The sequence below is a fragment of the Rhopalosiphum padi genome, chromosome 2, assembly GCF_020882245.1.
Source record: "Rhopalosiphum padi isolate XX-2018 chromosome 2, ASM2088224v1, whole genome shotgun sequence".
Taxonomy (NCBI): Eukaryota; Metazoa; Arthropoda; class Insecta; order Hemiptera; family Aphididae; genus Rhopalosiphum; species Rhopalosiphum padi.
Window position 1 is genome coordinate 41,715,184 of NC_083598.1, and position 14,709 is coordinate 41,729,892.

Here is a 14,709-nt window from a genome sequence, read left to right on the forward strand (position 1 = left end):
GTTTTCCAATATTCAAAGAGCTGGTAAATTCTTAAAAAATATTATAAAACAGAATTCATTATACTTAAACGCATTGATTATTCAAATATCAACAAATTTTGAATTTTAAATCATACATAGATTAATTATACCGAAAACTGTTTAAGATTTAGAGAAAAGTACCTATGTTACAAATTATAATAATTATGGTCTACAAATATCAGCATTAAAGGTAATATAACACATAAAATAGAATATGAATATATTTTTGTATAAGGCATTTATTTCAAGGAATATTTTTTCTATATGAAAACATAATAAATTAAAATATACCTATTATTTAATTTATGTACAAAAATTAATTTTGACGAAATCATTACAATAACAGAAATGACAAAAGATAAAAGTATGTTAAAATGCCACCCAGTAGTACTACTTAGCAGGTTTATTTGTCAAAACTGAAGTATAAATCCCTAAGTCAACATCTTTTTAGCCTTTTAAGGTTTTTAGGATTTTTGGGGATGTTGCGAGAAGAAATAAGTTTGATTAGTGGATTTTAAGTTCTTTGATAAAGTGAGATGTGGTAGTGACTTTTTGCTACCTGTTATAGAATGTTTAGGTCTTTGTGAAAATTATTATTTATTATACACCATGGTATGGAATGAAGAAAATTTTCAAAAGTTAAATTAAAAATTGGGTAATACCTAAACTTTCAAGATTACAAATATTTGACCAACGTGTTTACTAATGATTTACTCGTTATAAATATATAAATTTGGAAGTAATAAGAACATCGTATAAAATATTATTTTTTTATTATTATTATTATTTATTATCTATTATTATTAAAAAGTACTCCGTCAGCATTGACCATTAGGAGTGATTTCTGGATATTAGTTTCCGTATACATTATTATAATACACTAACAATAATGAATAAATACGCATATACATGATATGTACGGTTTAATAATGATCAGTTAAGAGTACTTGTTAACTGTTGCTTATTAATATTTATTGTATGGTTCTCAATTTTCTCATTGCTAATGGTAGTTACTAGTCCATAAGTAGACTCATATAATAAATAACAATATAATATTAATAATAATATATAAATATACATACTAATATATATATAGGAATAATTTTAATTATAAATTATTACTACGTATAAGCTATGAGCAACAAAATACTGGTAATAGGTATTATTATTTAATAATAAAAGTATTTTCGTTTTTAAAATTTTGAAATTACCATAGGATAATAGTCTATTCGATAATAGGTTTATAAAATATGAGTACTTTAATGTGTTATGTGTTATGTATTTGAAAATTGTATTAAATAATATTATAGATCTAACAACATTTTATAATTTGTAAAAATATTCTCTGTGTAATAAGCAAATGTATACATAATTTTATATTTTACATGCTTATTTGGTAAATTATCCTGTATGGGCTGTATGATATACCTTTTATCAGTTATATCCCTATATTATTGTCTCTTATTACATAGGTATATCGTTTGTTATGCAAATAAAATACGGTCGATTTAACAGCTTTTTTTTATCCTATGCGTGTATGAAAATGTTAATTAAATAAAAACAATAAAGGAATATTTGACATGCAATTCGGCTGCGTAATATACTAAACAGTTGAGAATGTACAGACAATATAATATATATATAAATTAAAAGTACCTATTTAAAATAATATATTCTATGACTACATAGAGGGACACATCAAATTAAAATAACTGATTAAATAAATTATTTTGTGACATTAAATTTATAAATTAACGCTTATTAATTTTTTCTAAAACTATTTTACCTATATTTATTACTATTTACATGACTACAGTGTATCATAATATTCATAGTCATCGAATGAAGTCTAAAGAGGACACTGGTCGTTGGTTTGATATAGTAATATATTAATATTTTTTAAGTATTACTTTGGAAATATAACATAATAATAATATGTTAACTATAACGTAACGTGTCACGTGCGCGTGAGTTGCAAGGTATAGAAATATAAAACCACCATGAGTGCAAAAAAGGTTATCGAATGCGCCTCTGCCATAAGACCAAACATTTTCCCCTGTATATACATCGCATAAATTATTAATAATTGTACACAGAACACATCGTAAAACTTGAAGAAAGAATTTTTTTAATTAGTATATCATATTATTATGTAGATTAGAATAGAATCACTAAAATGTTGACCACAATTATTAATATATATTAATATATAATATGTATTATATTATTTTTGATAAAAAATATTCCTCATTTTTGAAGTGTTGGTACGTATTCAAAACCTATTGAAAATTTTAAAATCTATTATTTTAAATCTGTTTTGAAAATTCTAAACTTTCACATTTTTATTTAGGCTGTGGTTTTATAATATATTCTTTATTCACATTTTTTTTTAATACCTAGTTCTTTTTTTTTGTGAATAAGTATAATGCAATATTGTGATTCTAAAAAAAAATCAATTTATATGCTTAATAATATTAGTAGAAGATAATATTTATTATGTAATATCATAATAGGTATCGTAATATTGTAACATTTATCATTTTTTTTTTTTTTTTTTTTTTAATGTTTTTCAATAATAGCATTATGGTAACACGGCGTGCTGAACAGGCAATTTAGTTGCATAATTTTTGTTGGCTCATTTTACAATATCTCATAATCTTAAAGTAACTTACATAATGTATTATATTATAAAGCTTTATTCTACATTTCAATTATAATCTTATACTTACATGGGGTTATCTGCAGCGATTTATTTTTAATAATATTTAGAGTGCAAAGGCCTTCAACACGATCGACATTACAGAACAATATATTTCCATTTTACAATCATCTAAAATTGATCGAGATTTTTAATCATTTATGGGTTTTATTTTTATAAAGGGTATTTGTCTAGAAGATTTTAATATTTTGCCCTGAAATTACACTTACATATGCCATATTATATTCTAGTTGTATTGAAAGTATTATCAAAACACAATAATAACTATAAATATGTACTATAATTACATTTAAAATAATTATGCGCATATGTTTCATACATTTTAAATCTGCATGTATGACACGTACTGTTTATTCTACTTCAACCAATTAATATAATATATCTATAAATATACGATATTATAATACGTATTGTATTATTAGTTACAAGACACGTGATAAAATTAAATTAGTTTTGAAAGTGGATATAGCAATATAGATATTATTTGGTACATGATAAAGGCGGACTATTAAGAAAAGGTTGTCTTTGCGAAACATAAATAGTAATATTCTTTACTCACATTTTGTGTACATAATAAGTCAATGCGCTATGTTCAAATAAGCGATTAATTTAACTACATTATACAGGTATACATTTTTTCCAAGCCAATTTTTGCTTTTTAAGCTTTTGAACAAAAAAATGTTTTTTTGAAATAGTTAAAGTATTTTTTATTTTTAAATTTAAATTGAAATGTTTTGATAATATTTCTTTAAAAAAAACGCTGAATCTGCTTGTATTTTTTCGATCATACAAGCTTATATACAAAAATCTCAAATCTGCGTTTAGCAGAACAAATTAAGTTTTAATATTAGATGAATAAATTGACTTGTTATCAAACTTAAGAGTAATATAATATTATCTAGAGCATTTTATAGACTTTTATTGCTATTTAAATGTTAAAGCAAATTATGAGCATTTTTTAAATGTAATATTTCAAATAGTTATAAAATATAAATAAATTCCTATGATATTCTCACCTTCAGTTTTAAAATAAGTTGACTCACTGGTCATTCCAATATTAAAACCATAACATCACGTAAATACATAATTGGTTCGGTAAAACGTAAATTTTTTTATAGTTGCAATATATAATTGTAAGATGATGACGGCATGTTTTACGGATATGTATTACTTGTACTAGGTATATACTTTATAGCTTAGGTCAATTACTATTATTTTAATTATTTATAATACTACATTTTATCAAATTAAAATAGAATACAACCGTCACTGCTATTTGCTATTTTTTTTGCTCATCTAGACCTCGAATCCTCGAAAAAAATATTTATTTAATATTTACCGACATATTAACCGCATACCTATCAAAAATTGCAGAAAAATATTCTACTTAAAATACCTACCTAGAAATCCGCTCCCAAAATTTGATACGTAGCTATTATAAATACGTAAACCTGTATAAAAACACTATAGAACCTGTTTTCAAAATAATTGACGTATAGTTGGCAAATGACATAACCGCAGTGGTTAAAAATATATATCGCCTCGTCGTATAATATATGTATCACTCTTTTATACTCTCGGAAAAGTACGAGTACATAATAATATATTCTCATATTTGGATTTGACAATAGGCAGGACAATTAGTTAATTGATATGGCGTATACATATATGATTTAAAGTAGAGCCCGAGCGCAATGCATATATATATACATAATATACCGGTGGTGAATGGATAATAATTATAATAATATATGTAGGTGTATACAGTCTCGGAAGGCGAATTAGCCGCTCATATTATATGATAAGCAACGGCGAACGGACGATGCAGATATAATATGTACATTATAAGTACGAATATTGATTATAATAATATATTACCAATATATAATATTCAAAACAATAATAATAATCGCTACACGTCATATACTGTATTATTATAATAATATAATATTATGACAATATTGACAATAACGATTTTTGCCACACGTTCAAGGATTTCCTTTTCGCAGTATATGATTATAATTTATAATACTATTGTAATTTGTATATTTATGATATTAATACACGCTTTTTTGCTCGCACACGCAACACTGCATTATTAAGCATTAGATGCGTATACACGTTTAAATTATATTAATACCTAATAATTAATAAATACATTAGCAACTCGTCATCACGGCGCATTCCTGCTATGCTCAAATTGAGTTTTAAATTTTAAGACATTTTTTTAAGTGACGTCCCCTATACTCCCTTATATTTAAAGAAAAACCAAATATATTTTCAACTTGTAATGTATTAATCGATTAATAAGAATAGTGCATACTCGTGCAATTCGTTCCCCAATATAACATACAACGCCTCTTTAGTCTTATGTGGTTCAAACTTTTTTCAATTCGTTGTTCACAGATTTCTTTTATACCTACCTTTACGTACGTATTTGTTGATTATTTTAAAAATTAATAAATTCACTGTTAATTAACTTATAAAATCAGGAATGAGCATAAAACCTTCTCCGCCAGAACAAACGTACGGTACTACATTTTTTTAACCAGCTCCGCAGTGTGCAAGTGTGCTCTGCTTTTATTTAAAACAAATTCGTCATTGGCATCTTTAAGATTCGTACATGTGTTATTTAAGTTAAACTCGTGACAATATTTCTTATAACCCGATTGCTGTGCTACCTTACCTACCAAGTCCAATTTAGAATCTAAACCATCCATGGACCCACTCAATCAAAAACCTACATAAAAAATTTCATCAGCATTGGTCCAGCCGTTTAGAAGTTTAGTGACATACACACGTACAGAAGAATTATATAATACAAAGATAATACTTATTTATTTAAATGTTAAAAAGTAAATTATAATTATGATGATAATTACTGCTATTTTATTTAGTATATATTATAGTGAATATATTTCTATAGTTCTATACATCTTTTTTTTTTGAAATAATTGTATGCCCTAATTTTTTTATGAATACAGCTGATTTGGCATATCGTCGTTTTGTTCAACAAATTTTCCATTCGGCTTCCAAACAAGTATACGCTTAATCCAATTATACTTTGACAAGTTCTATGAAAAAATGAACACATAAATAATATAATATGTAAAATATACGTAAGTCATTAACGTATAAATACATATAAAATATTAACACCTCTTCATGAAAATAGACCATATTATGTTGTGTATATATTTGTATTTTATTATTGTAAATAATTACATGATACCATTATAACATAATATATAATTATCACTGGTAAGTGGTAGTTTGGCACGTAATATTATAATTTACTCATACTGTAATAAACATAATTAACATAAACACGTAATTTGTTTATTGTTTATCATATACGTACAAGATTACCCTATCGTCCCTATCTATATGGTTTTATCGATTCTTATTACAGAAACCGATCTGTAATTAAACCGCAATATCTAAAATATTGTATTCTTATGATTATAATTAAACATTAAACGAAAATACAGTAACGACAAAATTATACCGATGTTACCTATTCTGTATTCATAACCATCGAGACGCGACCGCAATATGTTGGTCATGTTGAAGTTGTCGTTTCCAGACAACAATCGGGATGTACTACTATACTATACTACCGTTGATTATAGGACATCTGAACATAGATTATTATAGAATATTTTATAATCAATAACACTACTGCGAGAGTTCGAAATATAGTTATCAACACTACTATAACTACTAAATGTACGTCACAGCACACACATTGCAATTTATCAATAGAAATAATCGATTTATCAATTACAACGTCTGTAAACGATTCGTAAAAACATTTTTTGTATGTATTATTTGTTAATTTAAATATTTTAAAAAATCGTTTTGTTTAAATTAGGCCGTTCAACTTTAAATTAGAATTTAAGTTTTTCAAACTTTTTATAAATTGTAATAAAGCACGTTTTTGGTTTATGTATAACTACAATGATTACACACAAAAGAATGGCTGAATTTCTCTATAACTGAAAAGGATTCTATAGATAATTTTAATGAAAATTTTAAATGACCTATATTATTATACACTTTTCTTTGTGATTACAATAATATTAATATATTATAGGCAGTAAATAATGTGGCTTATCAAAAATTTTAAAAATACAAAATAAATTACAATGATATCTGTATAAAATTTAATTCAAAATATTGTAACATATTAAAATACTAGGTAGTACTGAAATAATATTGTCCCTTTCTTCATAAATGAGTATACATATTTATTTTATAAAATAGTTAGCATATAGTTGTCTTTTATCTCTAATTTTTATTCATCTATGGATGGGACGTTTTTACCACAGTATAGATACTCCATACTCGTTAAAGTTTACATTGTACATTTCCTTTACATAATCCATCTATTTTGCTGACAAATTTATGAAGAACTCAAGAACGCAATTCAATTTAACATCACAAAATATTTTGGCTAAAACGGCTGTGCGTAATATTAGTCATTTATCTGCATGCGTATCAACGGTTTACCTTTCTCTAAACTCTAGGGAGCTTATAATTAAATACTCGTCGAGTTTCGTTGAGACCACGAACTGGAAATAGTAGTAGTAATTTATTCGAAACAAATATAATTGAAATTTAAATATTTATTATCAGTTTAAGACCGTATATGACATAGGTATAAGATTTGGGAATTTACAGTACATTTGTCAATGCACACTTGAATCAGCTTCCAACGCAACATTTAAATTGACATCCACTATACAGTTGTCAGTTATCAACACAATATAAAAACATTTTTCGTTATTATAATAGAAAAGTGAACTCACATTTTTTTGATCAGGTATGGATTCTAAGCGGGGCTATTAATTTAGGAAAACAAAAAATTTTCACGCAAAACCAATTTTTATAAATGTTTATATTATGTATTAGAATTGACAGAATTGTCTATGTAATATTCATATGGTATAATTTTCAAAATATGTTCACTCTTAATATTTAAAAAAAATTTTTTCAAAAGTATAATCTCAGATAGTTTTTTGAAAAATATAATACAAGATCAACATTGATATAATTCGTCAAAATCCTGAAATTTTTCTAAATCTTTTATATCTAAAATACAGTGTCCCGTGAGGACTTATCCATTGCGATATCTCCAGAAATAATGGAGATATCATAATTTAATACAATTTAAAAGGACAATAACTACAAATATTTCATGTTTTAATTTATTTTAATGTTTTGGTAAAAAAGTTAAAAAATATATTTTTTTTATTTAATTTTTTTCAAAAAAATTGAAGATAACTATTTTGTAGAGTTTATTTTTCTGAAAATATTGACATTTTAACATTTTAATTTCATTAATCTCCTGATTTTTAATATTTTTTCTAGTTTCGAGAAAAACTGTGAATAGTGGTATCAATCTATCGAACATGTGGCCCGCGTGCACGTACGGCTAGCGAACGCTTTCAGTGCAATTCACAGTTTTTCTCGAAACTAGAAAAAATATTAAAAATCAGGAGATTAATGAAATTAAAATGTTAAAACGTCAATATTTTCAGAAAAATAAACTCTACAAAATAGTTATCTTCAATTTTTTTGAAAAAAATTAAATAAAAAAAATATATTTTTTAACTTTTTTACCAAAACATTAAAATAAATTAAAACATGAAATATTTGTAGTTTTTGTTCCTGTGAATCTTATTAAAAAATCAAAATTATGATATCTCTATTATTTCACTTATTTCAGGAGATATCGCAATGGGTAAATCCTCACGGGACATCCGGTATTTAGACTGTTTTAATAATTATGTTTAAAAAATTAATTCAAAGTTCCTCGTAATTTGGTGGAAGTTTTTAAGTATATTATTATACTTGACTGTACGCAATAACGTTTTCAAAATATTTAAATTAATTTTAATCTATTACCTATAGCAGAAGTATTCAAACTTTTTCATCCTCCTTTGTGTCTTCACAATATTTTTACGGCTCCCAAATTAGTAATGACGAAAAAACAATGGTTATAATGGTTGGGTAAATTATGTATTTAAATTGTGATAATGTCGTATTAATATTTATTTATTTATCACAATTTAAAAAATAAATAGATAATATAGAAAAAATGAAATGAAATATTTTATGCTTCATAAATACAAATTAATAAAAAAAAATAAACTAAAATTTATTGAGATAGTCGATTGATGAGCTTGTGTACCTATATGTTTCATAATAATATGTTTAAATCTTAGTTCTATATAGCTTAGAAATACCTAGTTGTTCTCATCTTCTAAACGTTAACTTTTTGCCGATATTTTTTTTAAATCTTTTTTAGTTTCCGGTTCTTTGACGCGGCTCCCATTTTCCAAATCCCTCGACGCCCTTAGGAACCGCGACGCACAGTTTGAATACCTCTGGCCCATTGATAGTATTGCCCGTGTAATTTTATCCATTCAGTGGTATAATCGTGATAGTGATTATCAGGTCTGATAATGGAAAAAATTTGTAAAATGATAGCATCGCGAAACGATGATAGCGTTATCGAAGTCTTCTAAATTATAGTTAGGTGTTGCTGTTGACTTTTTTTTTTTTTTTTTTTTTAATTATATTTTTATTTTTAACGGAGATTTTTCGGTGTATAATGAGTCGTAATGCCGTTTTCCCGACACCGGTCGAACGAAAACATGAGCACTCGTCGTTGGGATGGTCGGTACCTCGGTTAGTTGCGTGTCTGTTCAATCGGACGGAAAGACTTGTTGGCGACGAAACAAGTGCAATGAAAATGATTCGGACTAATGCGGTTTTTGTTTTCACTTGTTTAGGTGACCAAGCTCAAAGCTTGGTGAATTTGAATAGCTGTGCCTATTGTACGTCATGGAAGACTGGATGGCAGCGTTAAAAGTTACAGCCAGCAGAGATATTTTAAATCAAGTAATCTTTTTCATCAACTAAAGTCTTGCACGCATCAGTGACACTTTTTAACTAGAGAGTTACATAGTAGTTTATCATGGAAATAAGTTGCATTGTACGTAGTTTTTTAATACCGTAATATTTTTTTTATGAAAGTTTAACTATAGAAATAACTAATGTTATGTAAACTATTAATGAAACTAATAAAATATATTTGGGTTTTGATTTTAATTTGCTTTGCTTTATTTTTATGTCAAGCCGATCGGTGTGGATTTAAATGATTTTCTGTCTGGAAATCACTCGTGGCATACTACGTCTCATGCACGTCCAACATATTGTAATATCTGCCGAGAGCAACTCTCAGGTAATATAAATAACAAAATATCAAATTATTATTCATTGCCTCTATTCTTAGGAGAATGCATTAATTAATATTTTTTTTTTTAAATATTTAGGTGTTACATCTCATGGATATAGTTGTGAGGTGTGTAAGTGTAAAGTACATAAAAGATGCGTGGACAAGGCGATCAGCAACTGCAAGTGGACTACATTGGCTAGTGTTGGAAAAGACATAATTGAAGATAAGCAAGGGGTAATAATAATTTGTTTTATTTTTATGTAATTATTCAATATTGATATACTATAGTAACTTGCTTACTTACTTTTCTAAATTTTTTTATAGCACAATATCTTAATGCCAAATATATTTTAACTTACTTACTCAAGAACAATTTATTAAATATTTTAAATATATTTTACTGTTATTAATTATATATCTATATATTTTAGAATATTTTAATGATACACCAATGGATGGAAGGAAATTTACCTGTTTCTTCTAAATGTGCAGTCTGTGATAAAACATGTGGATCAGTTTTGAGGTACATGACATTATTTATTGTGTAATAGCTAAGATAAAAATGTCAACTCTATTTTTATGCAATTGAAATCAGGCTCCAAGACTGGAGATGTTTATGGTGCCGAGCAACAGTACATACTGCATGTCGCCCTAAACATACAATTAAATGTCCATTAGGATCCAATAGATTAAGTGTTGTGCCACCCACGGCTATACATTCTGTTGGTAAGATACTAATTATAAATTCATTTACTATAAAAAAATATTTATATACTACAATATTTTATGATCATAGCTAGTGACGATTCTTTAGAAGCAATCCAACCCCATGGATGTTCCCCATTATTGGTATTTGTCAATTCTAAGTCTGGTGACAATCAAGGTATAAAATTTCTCAGAAGATTCAAGCAAATATTAAATCCAGCACAAGTATTTGATCTCATTGGTAACGGCCCTGGACCCGGGTAATAGAATCTTACCATTTTTATTTATTAAATAAAATAAAATATCTTTGAAAAAAATATATTATTTATTATTTAGGTTAAGATTATTTAGACATTTCAATCCGTTCAGAGTGTTAGTTTGTAGTGGTGATGGTTCTGTTGGTTGGGTTCTGTCTGAAATTGATAGGCTTAATATGCAGGTAACATTTATACATTTATCAAATAATTATTTTATAATCAAAATGTGTTTGTTTATCAGGTGCAGTGTCATGTTGGTGTACTACCTTTGGGAACTGGTAATGATTTAGCAAGAGTATTGGGTTGGGGCGCATCATGTGATGATGATGCCCATTTACCACAGATAATGGATAAATATGAACGAGCCAGTACCAAGATCCTTGACAGGTAATGGTTTATAGGTGATGACTAGACTGCACATTTGTATGCACTTAAAAGTACTCTAAATTCTATATAATTTGTAATAAAAACCATGAAAATATGCAAAACAATTTTAAAAATCAGTAATGGCAAAAAAAACCTGTTTATTTAGTAACTATGAATTTGTTATACATAAGAATGGTTTAAAATAAATTTGACAGCTTAATATTATTAGAATTTTCCAGTCCATAATATATTATCTTACTTATTACATTTTTAAAACTGTGTATAATTTATTTTCACTTCAATAAGCAATAAATATTAAATGCTGCCAAAATATACAATAACCATCAAATATGAAGAATTATGGAAAAAAATTATGACACTTGAAAGTTGAAAATTTTATTGATAAAAATATAAAAATAGAAACAATAAACAATTGCCTAAAAACCTGTGCTCTAGTTATGACTAATGAGTCGCATGGTCTGTCGCACGAAAGAAAGATATCGTTTCGCGCTTCTAGACTGAGCAACAAACTGGTGCCAGGCTAAATGTGGAAGGGAGAGGGGTACGCAGTACCTTTCTTTCGTAAGACAAGCTATAGGTATCATACGTGGTTTTATTCAACACTTTGTATGCACATTTTAGATGGAGTATAATGGTATATGAACGTAGCATTGACATAGGTAGTGGCACGAAACTCACAATGAATTCTGGGGTACAAGAGGGTATTAGTTTAGAATCAGCCATATCCACCTACTACAATTATATTATGAGTAATTTGAACATTATTTTGCAAACTCATGAACATGAAACAATTGTTAACACAGCCAAGTTAGTATATTTTGTGTTAATAATTTAATTATTTTAATTAGTTTTAATCTTATTATGTATTTTCAGAGAGTTGTGTGGTACTATCAAAGATTTTATTGTATGCATATCAGAAATTAGCAATGTTATCGGCAATACTGAATTCAATGATATGCGCCAAGACTTAAAATATAAATTAGACAAATTTTTAAAACTTCTTCAAAAAGAAGAGTTCAAAATAACATATCAGACCAAAATTGTAAGATATTTAGTCTTTATTTTTTTCCATTACAGGATTTATATTTAACTTTTTATTTTTATTTTTATTTAGGAAACAGTGCATAATAATGATTTAAATGAAGAAAACATGCACATTAACATTGATAAAACAACAAATAACAATGAAAAAGATACTGAAAGTAAAGCCATCAAAAAAGTATGAAACTTAATTATTTATATAAAAAAAATTTTAACTTTTAAATATTTTTTATAGATGTATAAAAAGGAATTACTTGAAAGAGCTAATAGCCTTAAAAAATCAGTTACAAAATTAATTGAACATTCTGGCAAGACAACTTTTCCTTCTACTATTTCAACTCCACTTCCCACGCTACAACTAGTATGTTATAGGTTTATAACTGTTATAAGATATTCACGAAGCATAATGTGTTTATATTAAGTTAAATTATTATTTTATTGTTTAGCTGTCACCAAGCATCGATAATAATCTAAACCTTCAACAGCTAACTCCTACATCTATTGTCAATCCTATATCTATTTCTCCTTTACCGATGTTAAGAAGAGAATCATCGTGTTCAACAGAATTAAATATTGAATCATTACCTGCACCTGTGGAATTTTCTGATTGTCGCCAGGAAATAGTTCTGGATGATCAAAACGCTACGTATGTTAAATTAATTTTTTTCTTTAATATATTTTAAACATTTATTGCTATCAAATAAATAATAATAAATATGATAATATATAAATAGGATGTCTGAAGAAGATACGAGTACATATCAAACTTCACAGTATGATGATTTGAATAGCTATTGTCAAATATATGAAACTGATAAATTAAAAAATGAATGCAAAGATCAAATTAGTGAACCACTAAAAACATATCCTGCATTTAAAATAAGCGAAGAAGAATCTTTAGGAAATATTTGTCATATTGATTCGTCTGAAGCATCAGATGAGATACCGGATAGCTATAAAATGTGTGACAACAAGTGCCAAGCTTCTTCGTCTCGCTACAGTTTTCGTCAAGCATGTCGAGGAACATTTTCACGTCATCAACCAAAATTGAATTTTGGTGTAAATGAGTGTATGGAATCTGATGTAGATGTATCCAATTTAATATCTTCATCCCCAGAAGATGAAGAAAGTGAAGACTTTCGCAAAGAACTCTTAATCGTAGAAAATAGTTCTAAAAAGTGTAGTATTGCACATTTTATTGAGGGAAATGACATAGCACGAAGATCAATTAAATGCCGCCATCTTAATAAAACATATAGTGACATGGAAGCTGAAATTGAATTAGGATTTAAAAATGTAATCAAGGAATCAGAAAAATGTACTGTAAACATGGGTTTAGAAGTACCAAATGAAATTAATGTCAGAATTCAAGGTTCTAATGGTAATTTAAGTACAAATGGTGATAATTCATACCTACTTCAAGATCCTAAACCAACAAGTGATGTTTTTGATGCTGATGATGATGATGATGATGAATTGCATAGTTTCAAAGGATTAAAAAGGAGTCAAACAATGACTGGTCCAGCTGTGGTCATCAATCCTCCTTCTCCCCAACATTTCTCTCCCAATAAATTGTGTGATGTAGAAGAGTCACATCTGGACTGTAGAAGAAATAGTTTTGATAGTTGCCGAAGACGTATGTGTAAATATTTGATAACACTAAAAGTATAAATCTAATAACTGTTTTTATTTTTTAGTTTCTGCAGCATCACCTGTCATGTTAAATGCTTCACCTTTGCGATCTTCACATAGAATTTCAAGTAGTTCAGCATTAAATAATCGAAATCCTTCTCCTACACCATGCTCAGTACAAAATTATACATCACTTAAACGTAATAAACATTTACCGATTATTAATCCATTGGTTACTTTACCTACTTGGCCTAGTAAGAAAAAAATAATTTTAAAATCCTTTAGTTTTATATGATAACCGATATTATTTATCATTATACTTTAAATAGATGTAACAGAATCAAGTTTGATAAGTCAAGTGTTATTGGCTAATGCTGATGCTTTATGTGCTCCTGCTGTGCCTTTGATGGACCCCGATGAGACATTGCTGTAAATAAGAATTATAATTATAAAGTTAGAAACAAAACAATAACAATTTTATTTTTATTTCAGAGAAGGATTTTTTGAAAAATGCATTATGAATAATTACTTTGGTATTGGCATAGATGCTAAGATCTCATTAGATTTTCATCATAAAAGAGAAGAACATCCAGAAAAATGTAGGTCACGGACACGAAACTACATGTGGTACGGGGTATTGGGAAGCAAACAGTGGTTACAGGTAAGTTGTTTTTTTTTATTTAAAAAAATATTTTAATTTT

The 14,709-nt window shown here is 27.1% G+C and overlaps 1 protein-coding gene across 3 annotated transcripts in view; it reads left to right on the top strand.

The window, feature by feature from the left end:
* The window catches only part of LOC132920418 (diacylglycerol kinase eta-like), a 30,841-nt gene that overhangs the window by 11,949 nt on the left and 4,183 nt on the right, over nt 1-14,709 (top strand). Inside the window, exons 1-18 of one of the 3 annotated variants that reach the window (XM_060982805.1) lie at nt 9,286-9,436; nt 9,541-9,649; nt 9,887-9,992; nt 10,084-10,220; nt 10,418-10,509; nt 10,582-10,712; nt 10,783-10,951; nt 11,028-11,130; nt 11,190-11,335; nt 11,957-12,142; nt 12,209-12,377; nt 12,450-12,554; nt 12,612-12,737; nt 12,823-13,022; nt 13,111-14,012; nt 14,074-14,262; nt 14,338-14,437; nt 14,501-14,669. In XM_060982805.1, coding sequence (XP_060838788.1) covers nt 9,593-9,649; nt 9,887-9,992; nt 10,084-10,220; nt 10,418-10,509; nt 10,582-10,712; nt 10,783-10,951; nt 11,028-11,130; nt 11,190-11,335; nt 11,957-12,142; nt 12,209-12,377; nt 12,450-12,554; nt 12,612-12,737; nt 12,823-13,022; nt 13,111-14,012; nt 14,074-14,262; nt 14,338-14,437; nt 14,501-14,669 — 3,087 coding nt within the window. In that variant the 5' untranslated portion in view covers nt 9,286-9,436; nt 9,541-9,592. Of the gene's footprint in view, nt 1-9,285; nt 9,437-9,540; nt 9,744-9,886; nt 9,993-10,083; nt 10,221-10,417; nt 10,510-10,581; nt 10,713-10,782; nt 10,952-11,027; nt 11,131-11,189; nt 11,336-11,956; nt 12,143-12,208; nt 12,378-12,449; nt 12,555-12,611; nt 12,738-12,822; nt 13,023-13,110; nt 14,013-14,073; nt 14,263-14,337; nt 14,438-14,500; nt 14,670-14,709 lie in introns of those variants that run through there. The other 2 variants (XM_060982806.1, XM_060982807.1) reach the window with 2 other exon arrangements.